Here is an 18,462-nt window from a genome sequence, read left to right as displayed (position 1 = left end):
TATACAGATTGCCAACAAACACATGAAAGGATGCTCAAGATCACTAATCATTAGAGAAATGCAAATCAAAACTACAATGAGGTATCGCCTCACACCGGTCAGAATGGCCATCATAAAAAAATCTACAAACAATAAATGCTGGAGAGAGTGTGGAGAAAAGGGAACCCTCTTGCACTGTTGGTGGGAATGGAAATTGATACAGCCACTATGGAGAACAGTATGGAGGTTCCTCAAAAAACTAAAAATTGAACTACCATACGACCCAGCAATCCCACTACTGGGCATATACCCTGAGAAAACCGTAATTCAAAAAGTCATGTACCACAATGTTCACTGCAGCTCTATTTACAATAGCCAGGACATAGAAGCAACCTAAGTGTCCACTGACAGATGAATGGATAAAGAAGATGTGGCACATATATACAATGGAATACTACTCAGTGAAATTGAGTTATTTGTAGGGAGGTAGATGGACCTAGAGACTGTCATACAGAGTGAAGTAAGTCAGAAAGAGAAAAACAAATAGCATGTGCTAACACACATATATGGAATCTAAAAAAAAAAATTAAAAATGGTTCTGAGGAACCTAGGGGAAGCACAGGAATAAAGACACAGACATAGAGAATGGACTTGAGGACACGGGGAGGAGGAAGGGTAAGCTGGGACGAAATGAGAGAGTGGCATGGACATATAATACACTACCACGTGTAAAATAGATAGCTAGTGGGAAGAAGCCGCATAGCACAGCGAGATCAGCTCGGTGCTTTGTGTCCAGCTAGAGGGGTGGGATAGGAAGGGTGGGAGGGAGATGCAAGGGAGAGGAGATGTGGGGATATATGCATATATAGCTGATTCACTTTGTTATAAAGCTGAAACTAACACAATATTGTAAAGCCATTATACTCCAATAAAGATGTTAAAAAAAGAAAAGGAAAGAATGACTAAAGCAAAATATGGCACAATTTGAATACTGCATTCTCAAGTTTGTAAGTAAAAAGGATATCCACAGATACATTTACACATGTTAACAAATGCATTTAAAGTTTAGGGGGAAACTGGAACTATCTTGGAGTAGAATTTAGAAGATGGAGCTGGAGGCAGGTTCGTTTTTCATTTTATTTTTGTCTCTTCTCTTTTTGAGTTTTATCATGTGCCATATTTCGTTTACCTTCTTAAATAGGCAAATATGTAAAAGGAAAAACAGATACAACTTTAAATAATGAATTGTCTGTTATAGGTGAAGGGCTCTTTAGGAGTATCAGGATATAGGAAAATTGCATCTGAACTCTTCCAAAACAAAATGTTTTGAACCTGTGGTTATGAAAGTCCTCTCTAGAATTATCCTTTATATTTTCAGAGTTCCCTATCATCACTTGCCAAGTGTTCTTCCCAGTAAACTATAAGCAATTCACAGACCAAAAGTAAATAAATAAATATAAATAAATTAAAATAAATTATATATATAGTGACCTACAAGCAGTGCCAAACAGGAAGGACAGAAGCACTCCTAGAAGCCCCACATAAAATTGTATATCTCTGGCCACAGAACAACACGACTTTAAAATTTTTTTTATTTTATATTGGAATATAGTTTTTTTAAAATGTTGTGTTAGTTTCAGGTGTACAGCAAAGTGATTTAATTATACATGTACATATATCTATTCATTTTCAAATTATTTTCCCATTTAGGTTATTACAGAGTACTGAGCAGAGCTCCCTGTGCTGTACAGCAGGTCCTTGTTGGTTATCTGTTTTAATATAGCTGTGTGTAGCTGTCAATCCCAAACTCCCAATCTATCCCTCCCCCACACGCTTCCCCAGTAGCCATAAATTCATTCTCTAAATCTGTGAGTCTGTTTCTGTTATGGAAATAAATTCATTTGTATCATTTTTTTAGATCCACGTATACGACTTTTCCATTAATTTGTATAGTAGTATTGTGAGGAGTAGAGAACGGGAGAACCTTTGAGGTCCATGCTGAACCACCTTGAGATTCACACTTAGAAACTATGTTTTAGATGAGGTAACAACCTCTCCATCTCAGTTTCTTCATTCAGAAAACAGAAGTTATACACTCAGGTTTTTATGAGAGCTATACAAGATTAAAATTTGTTAAGCACGTAGTACAGTATCTGGTGCATGAAAATCACTTAACAAAGGAAAGTTATTGTCATTGTAATCTCTGTAGAATTACCTCTTTTCTATCAATTAGACCACACCTTTGCAGCAAGGGCATTATCACTCCCAAAGGAGGAAAACTGGTTCTTGGAGGGTGAAAAGCTTAAGTATTGCAATGGTGTGTGGCTCTTCTAAACTCGACCCTACACAACAAAATAGTATTCCTTAGTACTTAATTTCTCTCACTAGTAGAAGGCAATAAGGAAAAAAAAAATAGTTGGGGAAGAACGAAATAGGCTAGTAACTTGCTTAAGAATTATGTATAAATGCTGTTATCAACTTTATACATTTCAAAGAATAAAATGTTTACATAAATGGAAGTTAATCTCCTGAAGTACGAAGTTAGGGAAATAGTGTCTGTTTCTGTCTACACACCTGAATGATTGCAATTCGTGCACATAGCAGTAAGAAACATGAAAGAAAGGGGATCAGCCTCAGGACATAGTTATGTATGTCACTGGATGACAGTGGTGTCTATAAGGAAATTTATATTGGTGGGCCAAATATAAACCACAAATATTTGTGATTAAACCATTGGAAATCTTATTCCAAGCAAGGCAACAAAAAGAGTGTTGCATTGTATTTATTACTGTTTGAAGAAGACTGATTGTGTGAAATCAGAAGTAGCCGTAAAATAAATAACTTCTGAGTAGTAGGAGACATAGAACTAATGGAAGAGAAATGTTTCTCTAGTCCTGCCAGAAAAGCCTTTCTTTTAGCTTTCTGCCCCTAAGTAGCAAAACGCCACTGTGAGAGTCCAAAACAATGATGGACGGCTTGACACATGGGGAGGGTCACTGTGTGGTTCTCTGTGGCACTCGTCTGCACACTGCCTCTGAGCACTGAGCTGACTGGGCTCCCGTATCTCTTCATGGTTTCTATCTACACCCAGAGTATAAGGCCCAAGGCTACTTCCCTGGCTGCGTACTTGGCAGTGGTGGAAAACTCCAAGCGAGGCACTCAGGGCTTTGGTCTCCAGCTGGTTGAGCAGGTCTTGAAGAGGGAAACAAAAGAAGATAGACGAACAGAGCAATTTTGAAAGAGAACAAAGTTGGAAAATTTTGCACTAACTGGTTTCAAGGCTTATTATGAAGCTACAGTAATCAAGACAGTGGGTTTTGGCATACAAACAGACACACAGATCAATGAAATAAAATAGAGAGTGCAGAAATACTGCCACACATACATGGTTGAATGATTTTCAACAAAAGTCTAGACTTTTCAATTCCAAATTCCAAGTATTTCAATGGGAAAAGAATAGTCTTTTCAACAAAGGGTGATGGAATAAATGAATATTTGTATGAAATAAAATGAGCCTTGGCCCTTTCCTACTACCATATAAAAAAATAACCTTAAATGAGTCAAAAGGACCCAAGATAAGAACTAAAACTGTAAAACTCCCACAAGAAAACAAAGAAAGTCTTATCATTGGGCAGAGATTTCTTAGATAGGACTTGAAAGATATAAACCATATATCTTATAAAATATATGAAAAGAAAATAAATAGAACTTTACCATAATTTAAAACTTCTGCTAATTGAAAGTCTCACCAATAAGAAAATTAAAAATCAAGCTACTGACTGGGAGAAAATATGTGCAAAACATAGATCTGAATATGTTATACCCACAGCGTATAAAGAATTCTTACCACTCCAGGACTGCAAAGACCCAATAGAAAATAAGATTTGAAAAAACACTGCGACATAAAAGACATATGAATGGCAAACATCAACAGTTATTTGGGAAATGCAAATTAAAACCACAGAGATACCACTAAACACAAACCAGAATGGTTAACATTGAAAAGATGATCACACCAAGTGCAAGCAAGAATACAGAGCAACTGGAAATCTTATACATTGCTGGTGAGGATGTGAAATGGTACAGCTACTTGTGAAAGCGGCTGGCAATTTCTGATAGAGTTAAATATACAATTACCATACATCCTAGCAATTTCACTGCTAGGTGAAATAAAAACCTAGGAGAAATAAAAACCTATGTCCTGTAAAAAGACTTGTACATGAATGTTTATATAATTTACATTCATAATAGCCAAAATCAAGAACTAACTCGTGTCCTTTAATCAGTGAATGGATAAACAAATTGTGGTATATCCACATAATGGCATACCATTCAACAAAGAAGAAAAACAAACTGTTGGTTCAAACAACAATATTAATGAATCCCAAAAGCATTTTGCTAAGTGACAGAAGCAGACATCAAAGATTACATATCAGGCTTCCCTGGTGGTGCAGTGGTTAAGAATCAGCCTGCCAATGCAGCGGACACGGGTTCGAGCCCTGGTCCAGGAAGATCCCACATGCCGCAGAGCAACTAAGCCCGTGCGCCACAACTACGGAAGCCTGCACGCCTAGAGCCCGGGCTCTGCAACAGGAGAAGCCACCACAATGAGAAGCCCAGGCACCACAACAAAGAGTAGCCCCTGCTCGCCGCAACTAGAGAAAGCCCGCATGCAGCAACAAAGACCCAATGCAGCCAAAAATTAATTAGTTAATTCGTTTTTTAAAAAAAGATTACATATGATATGATTATATTTACATGAAATTCCAGGAAAAATACCATAGCAACAGAAAGCAAATCAGTGGTTTCCAAGGGCCTGGCAAAGGGGAAGGGGACTGATGGCAAAGGGGCACAAAAGAACTCTTGGGGGTGATGGGCATGTGCTATACCTTAATAATAATGGTAGTTATATGGCTGCCTATCTCAAAAGCCATTAAATTGTAGACTTGAAATTGAGGGGTTTATTGAATGTAAATTATATCTGAATAAGGTTTATTTTTTTAAATGATTAAAAAGGAAATACAAAAGAAAATTAAGAGATTAAATCAGAGGTTCATCATCTTTGGAGGATATTCATAGTAGGATTTCTAAAATGAAAGAACAAAGAAACAGAAGGGGGGGGGAAAATCAAAGAAATAACATAAAACAAATTCCAGAACTGAAGAATATGGGTACTGAATGCTTAGCATAAAAAATGAAAAAAATGCCTAAATCAATGTGCCTCTATGTTAAATTTCAGAATACAGGGAGGGTCCTAAAAGCTTTTGGGAAAGGGAGGGTGGGGAAGTTACACACATAGAAGCAGTAATGAGAATGGCTTAGCACTTTTCACACTGGGATTAGGAGATAGAAGACAAATGAAAAAATGTTATTTCCAACATGTAATGCTGTATCATTTTTATCAATTAAGCATGAGAATAGAATAAAGGCAGTTCCAAACATTTAAGACACGAAAAGTTCCTCCATGCATTCTTCCTTATAAACCATCAGAAAATTCGTTCCATCAAAACTGAGGCCTAAACTAATAGTAAGATACGGGTTTCGGAAACAGGACATCCAATACTGAGAAGGAAACGAGATTCCCAGGATACTGCGGAAGGAAAGCTTCAAGCTGATGGCTGTTCAGCAGGCCTGGAGATCAAACAGTCCGCTTTGGATGAGAAGGGGTCCGGTGAGGTGGGAGGGGGCTTTATGAAGAATGTCTCCAAGACAACTAATGTCCCCAAGGGAAAAAAAAATGGTCCAATGGAAGAACTGATACGCACTTCTATGATGACAGGGATTTTCCACCGTGGAAAAGGGTTTGGTAATGAATGAGCAGTGGTCAGGTTTAAAGTTCAGGGAAAACAAAGAATAGTTCAAGAAAGGAAATATATAGTCCGAATATACTAAGAGGCTCATTTCAGGAATAATATTCGCATGGTAATTAAAATAAAAATTCAGAATAGTGTTTGTTTTTTTAATTATAACATTATTGGGAGGAACAGAGACAGGAAGTAGAAGGTGGGAGGTGGAGGATATCAACAGACAAACTCTAAAATTGAAAAAATACCAGTATCTTAGACATACATAAACAGAAGAAAGAGCTAAAAGTTTTAAAGATAAATGCCTCTCTGGAGTGGAAATTATATGTAAAGGGTCAGAAAGTGGTCTACATTTTTTTTATTTTGAGCCTTGTACTTCTGCCTGATTTTTAAAAACTATGTATACATGTATAATTTTAATTAAAAAATTAAAATGCAAGGGGAAGGATTCGTCATCCAAAGAAGTAAAACTCCTGAGCCGGACCACCTGCCAGTGCAGGCCCACCTCTGGCGCTAGTTCCTTTCACCCGGCAGAAACCAGCGGGCGCGGCTGCACGCGGTGCCTGCAGCGTCTGCAATTAGTCAGTCACTGTGGATGGACCCCATTCCCACCCCACTCAAGGCCACTCAAGGTTTACATCAGTTCCATCAAGACACTCCACATTCTTCGTATCAGTCAGCTTAAGCCCATCTGTTGACCCGTCAAGGTCTACATTACGCCTGGTGGGCTGCCAATCAAGCCACCTTCCCTGTGAACCTCCAGAAGGAAGAGCGCACCACCCTGAACCCCCTAAGGCCATCCTATACCATAACCTCTGGAAGGGGGAGAGGGGGAGCGTACGTTCTGTGAAACGCAGGAGAGCTCAGCGTGCACACTGTTGCATACGAATGGGTGAATAGGGCCAAAGTAAGGAAAGGCACAAAACAACAAAACTAGGGCTTCCCGTTGGCCCAAGTCATTCTTCACGTAATTACTTTACCTTTTTGACTGAGAATTTCCACTGTCTAATCGTCCTGTGTTTACATGTGACTGTAAAAGAGTTCCCGATATCATACAATGATGTGGAACTGGGGCTCCAGATCAAGACGGCAGAGCGGGAAGATCCTGCGCTCCCCTGCTCGCACACACACCAAAACTAAAGCTACACACGGCGATTATCTCTGAGAAAGACCTGGAGGCTAGGGGGACAGGTGTTCGACAACGAAGGGTATAAATAAGAAAAGGCCACTTCAAGACAGGTGGGAGGGGCAGAGATGCGGTCTAGTCAGAACCCACCCCCCAGCCCTCGTGTGGCGACCCCCAAGTGTGAGGGACGTCACAGCCATGGAGGTCCCCCCGGGGAGCAAGAGGGTCCAAGCCTGGATCGAGCTCCCGAGCCCAGGGAAACCGCCCCAGGAAACAAGCCCTCCCCACGCCTGGCTTTTAACAGCAGAGCTGACACCCACGAGAAGCCAGGCTCTGCTCTTGCGGCGCTGGTCCAGGTCCCAGCACCGAGGAGGCATTTTGAAAAGCGCTGGGCCCCGCACGGACAGCCCCTGATGGAAGCTGCCTTCAGCGGGGCCGGATGGGGCGCACCGCCTCCGGGGGCCGCAAAACGTACCCGCTGCTCCGGGCCAAGCTCTGGGCCTCGAGCCTCAGCCACTCTCGCCAGAGCCTCTCCGCCGTCTCACGAGGCAGCTCCGCACGGGGCCCCATTTTACGGATGAGGAAACCGACAAATCGAGCGCCGCCCGCATGGACCCCGGCGTCAACACCCCAGTCTAAACCTTGAAAACGGGACACGGGTTGCGTATCACTGAAAGGTGAAGAGGTAAGGCGTCTGACAGCTTCATGTGAGAGAGACCCCTACCCGCCGGGCCAACAGCTCGCTAACTGAGCTTCCGCTCGACGTAGGGGTCCGTCTGCTCTTTGCTCCCACTCTCCCCAGGCTTTCCTTGGCGCCGGCTCCGAGGAGTCTTGACAGCCGGCGTTCCCCGTCATAGCCCCTCCATTTGCGAACTTAGACTCCTTGCTAACAGCGCCTTTCCTTTCATTCCGAACACTTCTATGCCTCCGGGCTTTAAGACCTGGGGCTGCCTGCACAACTGGGTCCTCAGCTCTTTGAAGCAGCAGCAAACAGCCCCCGGACCGGCCCCCCCCCCCCCCGCCCGTCCGCCCGCCTGCCCGCCCCGGGCCTGAGGCGCTGCAGGTGCTCCCGCGAGCCCGGGAAGCCTCCCCGCGAGGGGGTCTTAGCTCCCGGCCGCACGGGGCACAGCTGCCATCTGGTGGGCGCAAGCGGGAACTGCATCAGCCCGCCCTGAGGACATTCCCCTGAACCAGCAGGCTAACGCCCCTTCCTCTGCCGCAAGCACTTATCTCGAAGGCGGGCAGATCTGGGCAATATTCTTAAATTTCCTCTAATGTCTCATTTGGTCTTCTAAATTTCACAGCCTTTCAAGGTTTTTTTTTAATGTAAGCCTTGTGGAAAAAAATCCTTTGAATGTTTAAAAGAAAAAAATCATTTTCACGTTCTTTTAAAGATGATTGGAATATTGCTTCAAAAAATATAAGAAACTTAGTTCTATCCCTCAGCATCTTTACATATCTTTCTACATGTATGGATTCGAAGTTAATAAAGAAAGAGCGCTCAAAAGCACTTCTTATCCATTCAACACACATTTACGAGGTGCTTACCACGTCCCAAGTAATATGCTAGATCTGGGATATCAACATGAGTAAGACCTGGTTCCAAAGCTCAGACAGAATTCAATGCCTCCGAACATGTTCGTTTTAGACAAGTACATTACACAATCGTGCATTACCCATTCATTTCTGTCACTCCCAATTTCTTCTTCCCAATATCGTCTGGGTCTCCTAGGACATCATTTGATGTAGTATTACTAAAAACCATATGCTATATTTTCCTAAAAACAACTCGTTGTGAGTGATGTCCCCAATCTCCTTGATACATCTAAATATCACTCCTTCCAAATTAAAAAGAAAAATAGTTTCCTTGTCTCTCTGCTCTGGGGAGAGTGCTAATAACTTTTAAAACATCTTACTCCTTCCTCACGTGAGAAGAATAAAAATGTAGTAAAAGTAGCATTGACTTTCAAGCACAAAGGGACTGGGTTCAAATCCTGACATATGTACTGTGCACCACTGACAAAAGTACTTTACCTCCCTGCTTCCGGGTTCTCTCATCTATAAAAAGGGAGCAACAAAGCTAAACTCACAGCGTCTTTATGAGGAAGGGTTACAGATAATAAACCCATGAGATTACCATAGCCCCTGGTATACAGTTAGCACAACTTTAGTGTTAATTCTCCTCCCCTTTCTATCACAGGAATACCTGGGAGATACTGCAGGTCCAATTCTAGACCACTGTAATAAAGTGAATGTCACAATAAAGCAAGTCATACAAATTTTTTTGTTTCCCTGTACACATAAAAGTTATGTTTACACCATAGCCTATTAAGGATGTAATAGCATTACATCTTTTAAAAATAATATACATGCCATAATTTTAAAATACAAAGCAAAAACAATTGCAATAGTAATATCAAAGATCGCTAATCATAAATCAACAAATATTAATAATGAAAACGTTTAAAACATTGCAAGAATTACCTAAATATGACACAGAGACAAAAAGGGACATGTGGAAATGTCGGGAAAATGTGCCCGACACACTTGTTCGACACAAGGTTGCCACCAACCTTCAATCTGTAAAAAACGCAGTATCTGCAAAGTGCAGTAAAGCTAAGTGCATGTATATCTCCACAGTTTTAGCCCTTTTATTTCACCAAAATTTCTCATTGCTCATTACAGAAGCTTACATAACAACTTCCATATTTCAATTAGAAGAGTGTATCACAATGTAGAAAAGTCATACTCTATGTAGAGGTAGACTTCCTCTGGTTAAATAAATAGCAACTCATAATTTTTTTATGGATTTATGACTCATGCTGAACTGAAACCAAAGGTATTCCTTATACAGGTAATTACTTTTAGTTCCCCAATGCCAAATTTGTTATTTTAGCACCTCTGTGTGTGGCTCCAAAAACATTAATTTTTCTATTCTGAGTCAGTTCCAGACAAGAGACATAAATTCCCACGTTTTATAAGACTTGTTTCTATACCATCAAATAGTCATGAAGAACAAGGAACCTTAAAAGATACCCTGGTTAAGCCCCAGGCAAAAATAACAAGTATTCAAGAGACAATTTATGGTTCTTAGTCTAATCAAATTTATTTATCCTTCTAAGCAACATGTTTTTATTTATATCTAGTTAAATATTTTATTAATGCAGGTGGACACAGAAAGAAATCTGTCAAGTTCCTCTCCACAGCAGTTCTTTTTCAATTTTGAGAACTCTGGGTGAAGTCACCTTTCTCTTTTCTTTTCCAAGTTAAATCATTCCAGTTCCTTTCATTTTTCTTCACAGAGCATGCCTTACACTTTTCCACTTTTTTCTGACCTATGTGAATTTCTTGACATTTTACTAATGTTTAAGAGATCATTAATTTCTAGGCAAAGTACTGGAGAGCCAGCTTAGTAGTACAGCATCTTTTTCTAGTCATGAGGAAAAACAGTGAATCCTCTCCCATGGAAATGCTTGCAAGTACATTAGACAGATGTTCTGAGGAAACTAGATTCAACACATTTGGCACACACACACAAAAAAAACTTATGAGATTGTTGTTGAGATCTTACAGACTTTTATCAAATCAGCAGCTAAAATTAATAAATGAAGTAATTTGAGGCTATGTCTATTCCATTAATTCACCAATATCTTCAATACACATTTTGCACTAAGTTGACAACATAACAAAAAGGGGGGGGGGTATAATTCCTGTCCTCGGGGCATTTATGGTGTCTTAGGAGAAAAATAACAGAAACAAGAAATTATACATGCTCAAGAAAAAAACACAGGAACTTCAAAAATAACAATAGAAACTGAGTCTGTAATTGCTGAAAAAATGAAGAACACAGAAATGATGAAAGTCAAGATGGATAATCCAGTGGCAAGATTTCTGGGGTAAGCTCATTGTGAAGAAGTGGCAAATTCTTAGAGGTTATCTAATCCACATCCATCCCATGTGCTTCATCTTTCTCAGGAAGAAAGGCCGTGCTGATATTGAAATGAGAGACCTTCTTGTTCATCACGGCTTTCAAGACCATGATTTAATTTAATTAGTTTTCCTCTTCCCAAATGAAAAGATTTTCATCTTCAAAAACATAAAATATTTCTAATGTGCTTCTGTTGCTGATATCTAAGGATGCCTCAACTTGGCAGAACAGGCAGGCTTGGCCAAGCATTTCACAGGAGCAATGATAGTTATTTTCTCTTACTGCTTGGTTGAGATTTGTTCTTGAGTTCTGGAATCGGTTATTTAGGACGTTGTTATTCTCATCAACTACTTCAAAGATTTCATTTGTCTGATTTCCGGGGTCTTGTATATTTGAATTCACAGGACCCCCAACTAGCAACAATGTGTGCAAGAAATTCTTTAAACATGATTGAAACTTATTTAAATTATTTTCTTCCTCTAAGCCCAAGAAGTTAATTCTTTTTAATTTTCTCCTTTTATCCATCAAGTCAAATGTGCTATTAAAATAAAGCCAATCAAATGTACCGCCAATGGCATTATCAATAAACGCTTTTCTACTACTTGCTTTATTGTTCTTATCTCTGAACATGTTTTTGTCTGACTGTAGTAAACGTGGGTGTATTTTCATCCATAATTGGAGACTCAAAGAATTTTCAATATCAGAATCTTTGCAATATGCAAATCCTCGGTGTTCCTCATTTACAGGCTGGTTAATAACAGTTAGTATTGGGCAATGTTGACCACAAATATTATAGAGTCTATCCAAAGAGTCACCTTCCTGAAGTGCACCGTGAATTACATTATTACCAGGCAATGGTTGGTTTTTAATAGTATCATCAGAGACAGGATGGACTTTGTTACCAGCAGATGTGAAGACATGAGTGACAGATGTGCATACTCTCTCTGACCTATGATTACACTTCTCTTCTGCATGGTGGTTTGGTATTCTCTCCTGAGAACAAGTTTTATTTTGAACATCCAGCAAATCCTCGCGAAAAGGCTCAGAGTCGCTACAATGAGGCATGTTAAAATAATTGCATCTCAGTTCAGGAGGTTGAGTCAGTTCCTCCAATTCTGAAGAGGAGAGTTCAGCCATGTTTGGGCCTGGGGCCAAATTTCCAAAATGTGAATACGGTACCTCACTGCTGTTATTATCAAGCAGAGTATCCACTGATGTGGTGTCTGCATTGCCACACATGCCAGAATTTTCAAGAGATGATACTCTTAGCAAATGATTTTCTTTCAGAAGCCACTTGCCCTTGTCAATCAGTACCCCCTCTTCCATGTCTCTGGGAATTCTGTTACGACCATTTTGTTCAGTACCATGTTCCACAATGTCTTCCCCATGGTAACTGGCCCTCACATTATTAAAATCACATTTATCTCGCCTTTCCTCCTGAAATTTCTGCAACACAGTTGAATTACTAGATACCTGTGCAGAAGAGCCCAATGACTGACCTTCAGAATCATAAAGACCTACTTTCCCAGCACCCTGAAATTCCACAGAATCGTAAGGACAAACCTGAGATGTATGTGTAGACCCAGAGAAAAAAGATGGTTTCATCATCTCTGCTTTACCATAAAGTTTTTCTATTGTCCTTTTAACAAATCCTTTATTATAGTCTTTCTCTTGGGCCACCTCCTCACCACCGTCACTGGGGCCATCACTGGATGTTTTATATGACTGTTCATTCTCACTGTCTTGTCTATAATCTGACCGATCAGAAGTCCCTGACCTTTTGAAGTCATTTTTAAAATTAAGGAGAGACTCTGCAAAACTTCCAGTTTCCATTCTTTCTACCATCTTTTTTACTCTCATTTCAGTTTCTCCTTCAATGAGCTGCTTTTCAGCATTTTGCTTAGAATCATAGCAAAATACTAAAGATGGTGGTGTTGCCAGGCTCCTGCTGATTGTCTCACAAATGACACCATTCCTTCCTCCTCCTTCTGTAATGTTCCTGCTAGAGACTTGGATCAATTCCAAATTTTTACTAGCCTCTAACTCTTTTTGGATCAATTCTTCAGTAGCTTGCTCTCCTGAATTTACCTTTGTATTAAAGATATCAGTGTTCTGGTTTTCTAATTCTTCAGAAGATTCCAATTCTGAAATGTTTCTTTCACTTGATGTCACGCTGTTGGTTATTGAGCCTGGTTCTTCAGAAGTCTTTGAGTCTTCCTTATCAAAAGATGTATATGCATTTTCATCCTGAAATTTCTTTAATGAACAATTTTCAAATTCATCTAGAGAACTATGTTTCCTATGAAGTTCTGGTTCAGTTGCATCTTGGAAAAAGCCACTGTGGCTTAAATTACTGACATTTTGGTGTGACACCAATATACTAAAGCCATGTTTACACCCAGGGTCTGCCAAAATATTTAGGTCTTTCTGAACTTCACCAACTCTTTCTAACTCTTCGGTCAATTCCAAATTATCAGTATATGTGTTTTCTTTGGAATTTAAAAAGTCACTGGTATTACAGACTTTGATGGGAATGTAGGCCTCATCAACTGAGCAAGCCATCTCACGGATACGGTTTTCCTCATAAGCACAAGGCTTATGAGAAGACACAGTGTCAGTAAGTGAAGAGACCTCTCCTAGGAAACAAGCCTTATTCATGGAGGTCTGATCCATGGTACAGCCATCACTGGGGAAAGAATTATCACTGAGGTTCCAAGTCTCTTTTGGAGGATAAGTCTTACTCACAGTGCACATCTCACATGGAGAGCAAGTCCCCTCTGAAACACAGACTTCAGAGACACTGTCCTCACTGGCAGAACAGCCTCCATCTAAAGAGGAGATTTTCTGTGTTTTCTCATTTTCTATGCATTTAGGAGCTATCTGAATGTTGGGTGTAGAACAATTTGCAGAAAGATCTATTGGAACCATGTCCTGCTCTTTCTCAGTAAGTCCAAAGTGATTTGTGGTTGATTCCACTAAACTGGCAACAGCAGCCTTCAAGTCATCTGCTTCCTCTTTGACAGCAATGTGTTTCAGAACCTCCAACAACGCAAGTATTTCTGAAGTTCTGCTGGTAGTCTTGTGAGCATCACCTCGACAGAAGCTATTCATACCTCCCTTTAGGTTTAGCACCAGGAGCCAAGCCAGAAGAACATTAGTGGATGAATTATATATCGGAGAAGGAAAGGGAATATCTGCAAGTGAACCTGGCATTTGAACAACTCCATTCTGAGTCTTGTGACTACTAGGAACTAAAGCTTGCAGTTGGCAAAGCAACCAGACTGGTAACAGGTGTTTTGGAGTGTCCTCTTCCATAAGATCTACTTGAATGGCAGCCTCTACACTCTGCCCTTTTGTAGCTAGGTTTATGTCTTTGTAAACAAGGCTTACCTCTTGTCCTGACTTTTCAGCAGATACCTGACTTTTAGTATTAGCATCATCAATAGCTGACTGTGACAAAGTACGATATTCATGGATGGAAAGCAAGTAAGCATCCTTCAGAGATTCAACCTGGCTCCCATAGAGATCTTTGCTAAGTTCTTCACTGTTATCTTTGTCAAAAGATGTACCGACCTCTTTCCCTAGATTATCTCCTGTCAAACTGGCATTTTCAGTTACATGTTTATTATCTTCCAGGAGAAAATTATTTCCTTTTCCAGAACTTTTGTGGGAATTATTTCTTGGAAAACAACTGTTGTTATAACCTACCACACTCCTTTCCTTTGTGCATATTGGAGCTGACTGTCTAGGTTGCAAAGCTGAATCTGAACTTATGTTCTGCAACCATCTCTGTACATAATTTTGAACTGAATGATGGGTAACAGCCTCAGGAAAAACAGCTTTTTGCAAAGAAGCTAAGGAATTTGCCCTGGTTGTGACATGCTGTTTACTTACAATAGTATCTGATTTCAACCTATCCCCTTTTTGTTTTTTCTGGCTTCTTAAAGTTATGTGTGAATTATTAACTTTTGAAACTAAACTCTTCTTTGACGCTCCTCTCAAATACCAAGATGCTATTTCTGCTTGAGCCTGTGGACCACAAAAAGCATTGGGTTTCTGCTCAAGAAAGTTAAACATATGAAATAAATTTTGATTTTCAAAAGTATTTTTGCAATATCTAAATTCATTATGGGAAAACACTTTTTCTCCTTGACCAATTTCTCCTTTTGTAGGTCCTCCTAAGTTTACTTTGTTTAGTGGTCTGGATTTTCTTTTGGCTAACAGTCCCTGAACCTTAGGATTATGAATAGTATTTAATTTATTTCTAGGGAGATTCCTGGAATTCACAGCATTATTACTTTTGGAAGAAAAATAATTTGATTCAATTACCGTATCACTTGCATGGAGGTCTTTCTCACAAAGTATCTCTCCTTTAAGGGGACTACGTGAGTCTTGCAGTATGGTTTCCTGTGCAATTCTGCCTCTTGTGTTTATTCTTTTACTCTTCCTGGGGATTCCTTTCCTTGCAACCTCCCCACCCTGATGCTTGGAATTTACCACATGCTGCTGAGATTTCATCTTCTTTTTGCTGGCAACAGATGATGAAATCTGCTTTTCGTTTTCTGGAAGTTTTGTTAAACCACACTGAGAAAACTCACTAATTAGTCTGTCAATTCTTGTGGTGACAGTAGAGGATCCTACTGAAGCTGGGGTCTCTGAAATAGTTTTGTCAGTTCCAGAGTTGTTACCTGAAGAATGAGTTGCATCTGCTAAAAAAGGACTGGTTCTATCGCTGGTGTTACCATAAGTTCTTAAATTCTTGACACTAGTTTTGTTGTCCGCTGTTACACTATCAACTATACCTTCCTCCACAACTGAGTTTTCTGATGTAGTCTGTGGCAAGCCGTTATTATGGGACATCTCTAACATATTCTGACTTGTAATTTCTACAACACCAGCACTTAGTGCGTTTGATTTGAGCAGTCTGCTTTCCTTTTTTCTTTCTAAAGATGACTCCACCTGCTCATTGTTATCAACTTGAAGAAGTACTGGTCTGTTGGATACTGATGACATTTTACTGCAAGAATGTGTGAACATGTGATACTCAGATTTGTTTTCCCCATCTTTCCTTTCTTCACTATAGGAAAACTGACCAATCATTTTCTCTTGCACTTCAGTTTCAGATACTAAGGTCACACTCCCTATCACAGATTTCTTTTGCCTGACTCTCCTTGGTCCAGGTGTAGGGGGCCTATAAAAATGATGTTTCGCTTGATCCTGAGTTCCCTGGGTGGCAGTTGTGTCCATAGCAGCATTCTCCCAACTAGCAGAATTGCAAGTTTCAGTATCCTGATCTCTCACTGGACTGTTGATCTCCTCTGCCAAACTGCCCTCTTGAATACTGCCTTTCTCCAGAGGTGAGACATCTGCAGACAATGAACATGCTGTAATCTTTAAACCAGATGATCCATCATCTGTTCTTCCTGGGAAACTGCTTACCTCACTCTTTTCATCATTATTAGAAAGATCAGCTCTACAGACAGTGGTTGTCCATTTTATGGTTTCCTCCTCTTTTATCTTGAATCGAACTTTCATCTCAACTGTCATAGTACCATCTTGATTAAAAATAATTGATTTCTCAACATCATCTTCAGAAGGATATATCAATAAATTCTGAGAATCATTTTTTTCTAAGGCCAAGTAATTTTCAGAAGCAAAAGAATGGTCTGAGTAGCAATCATTACTCTGCATTTTGTCAGAAGAAACAGAATGAATTTGAGACCTTGGGCTTGAAGGTACATGTGTGCTCACTTTCAAGATTTTAAAAGTAAAAGATGCCCCACATCAAAATATAATGTGGAAGACAGAGAAGTTATAAATGTCCAACAGAAGAGGCAGCAAAGAAAGAAAACAAAAAATAATTAGTAAGAAGAACACCATATTTTCTAAATTTCATAGTAAGATATTGTTAATAAGTTTCTCACCTCTATATATTCATTCGTCAATTTAGTTTACTGTAGTGTCTGGTACATTTCTACAAACTACTCTTTAAAAGAGAACTTATAACTCTACTTCAATGAGGAAATTCACGGAATTTTAATCTTAATGAGTTTAATAAGACAATTTTAAAAAGGAAAGTATAAAGTAGAAATTGCTAAGGATTCTAGCAAAAATAAAGAGATTTTTGTGGGATTTGGTTTTGTTGTTTTATTCTGTTCACCAGTACTGAAATTGGGGTCTAACCAAGTGCTGCTTACCTATTCATATAAGCAAGTAATAATTTACGGTGGTATTCATTTTCCTACCTGTGTATATCGACGAGAGATATCTATACCATTACGAAAGTAAAAACATTTTTAGAATTTATTTTAAAGGCTAGGCTAATCTAGTAATAATTATGAATTTAGCATTCATTTTGTATAATCAGTGCATTTATTTAATATCAGTCACAAAAGAGAACAGAGCTAGTCAAAGACCCAGATATCTAGGTATTTTTTTTAATGTGTACCTCTAAAGATAATCTTGGAACTCATGCTTTCTAAACTCAGTCAAATTAGTAGTTTGTATAGATGTGCACATGCTTACCATCAATTAAATACCTTTAGTTTCAAAGGATAAGCCTAGAGATACTTCCTCTTAACTTTTAGTACACTTTCACCAAAACTATAAATGAAACTGTCTCACTCATCATTTTTTAAAGTAAAACTTAACAAAGCCCTCAGATTCCCTGAAGCCATTAAAAATCATGCTCAGAAACCCACATCAGACAGAAGACAATAAAATCATTCTGATGAAATGACCAGGGTGAACTAACACTACCTGCACATAAGATCCTGGGCAGCTGACGCCTACGGAACAGACACATGAACGACTGGCTATTAGCATATCCATGAAATAACTAAAGAACAACAGGAAGGAATAGTTGAGTCTGCCTAGTTCAGCAATAAGTAAAGGAATTAACACCACTTAAAATGTACCATTCCATGTTTACATAAAATAAAAATTAAAAAGGAAGTGTAAATGGCAATCTACACATTCGCCTGGAGCTAAAATACTGAGCACTGTAAATAATGAGATTAGCTCTGCCTGAAAAAGGGAATTTACAGCCTATCCCACACTCTTGGATGTCAAGAGGCACTCCTCCTCCCCTATCCAAAGGATAACGTCTCATTAGACGGCATTTCCTAAGGAACTATCAACTCAGAGTACTGTTAACCAGCATGAAGTGGCTATATGAACCTTTTTTTTTAATAAATAAAAAGTGGATTTAAGGGCCTGTGACTTTTACTGGAATAACTTCAGAAAGTAGAGCATGTATGTGTAGTTAGAGGTTTCTCTTTTTTTTTTTTTTTTTGGTCAAGCAGTGCGGCATGCAGGATCTTAGTTCCCTGGACAGGGTTCGAACCCGTTCCCTCTTCTGCAGTGGAAGCGTGGAGTCCTAGCCACTGGACAGCCAGGGAGTTTCCAGAGATGATTTTTAAATACGTCGATCAACTAACCTGAGCTCAGCTATGATCTGCATGGTATTATTTAGAGAAAACTCTGCAACCACCAGAGTGTCACTTACACATATTCCACGGAATTTAGGATTCCTCTCTAAATCAATGGTGGTACTTCGATCTTTTATCTAGGTATTAGATGCAAAAACAAAAACAGAAAACAAACAAAAAATAAACCTCATCAAT

The 18,462-nt window shown here is 39.4% G+C and overlaps 2 protein-coding genes across 2 annotated transcripts in view; both read right to left on the bottom strand.

The window, feature by feature from the left end:
- Window positions 1-18,462, bottom strand: part of LOC101317476 (RP1 axonemal microtubule associated) — a 303,982-nt gene that overhangs the window by 172,323 nt on the left and 113,197 nt on the right.
- On the bottom strand, window positions 10,088-16,528 carry RP1 (RP1 axonemal microtubule associated). The gene is given in 3 exon segments (XM_073794746.1): window positions 10,088-12,388; window positions 12,390-12,433; window positions 12,436-16,528. Coding segments are annotated over 3 exon segments (5,565 nt in total). The 3' UTR covers window positions 10,088-10,960.

The sequence above is a fragment of the Tursiops truncatus genome, chromosome 17 (genome assembly GCF_011762595.2).
Source record: "Tursiops truncatus isolate mTurTru1 chromosome 17, mTurTru1.mat.Y, whole genome shotgun sequence".
Lineage (NCBI taxonomy): Eukaryota > Metazoa > Chordata > Mammalia > Artiodactyla > Delphinidae > Tursiops > Tursiops truncatus.
Note: the sequence above shows the minus strand (reverse complement) of the source record. Positions and strands in the feature narration are given on the sequence as shown.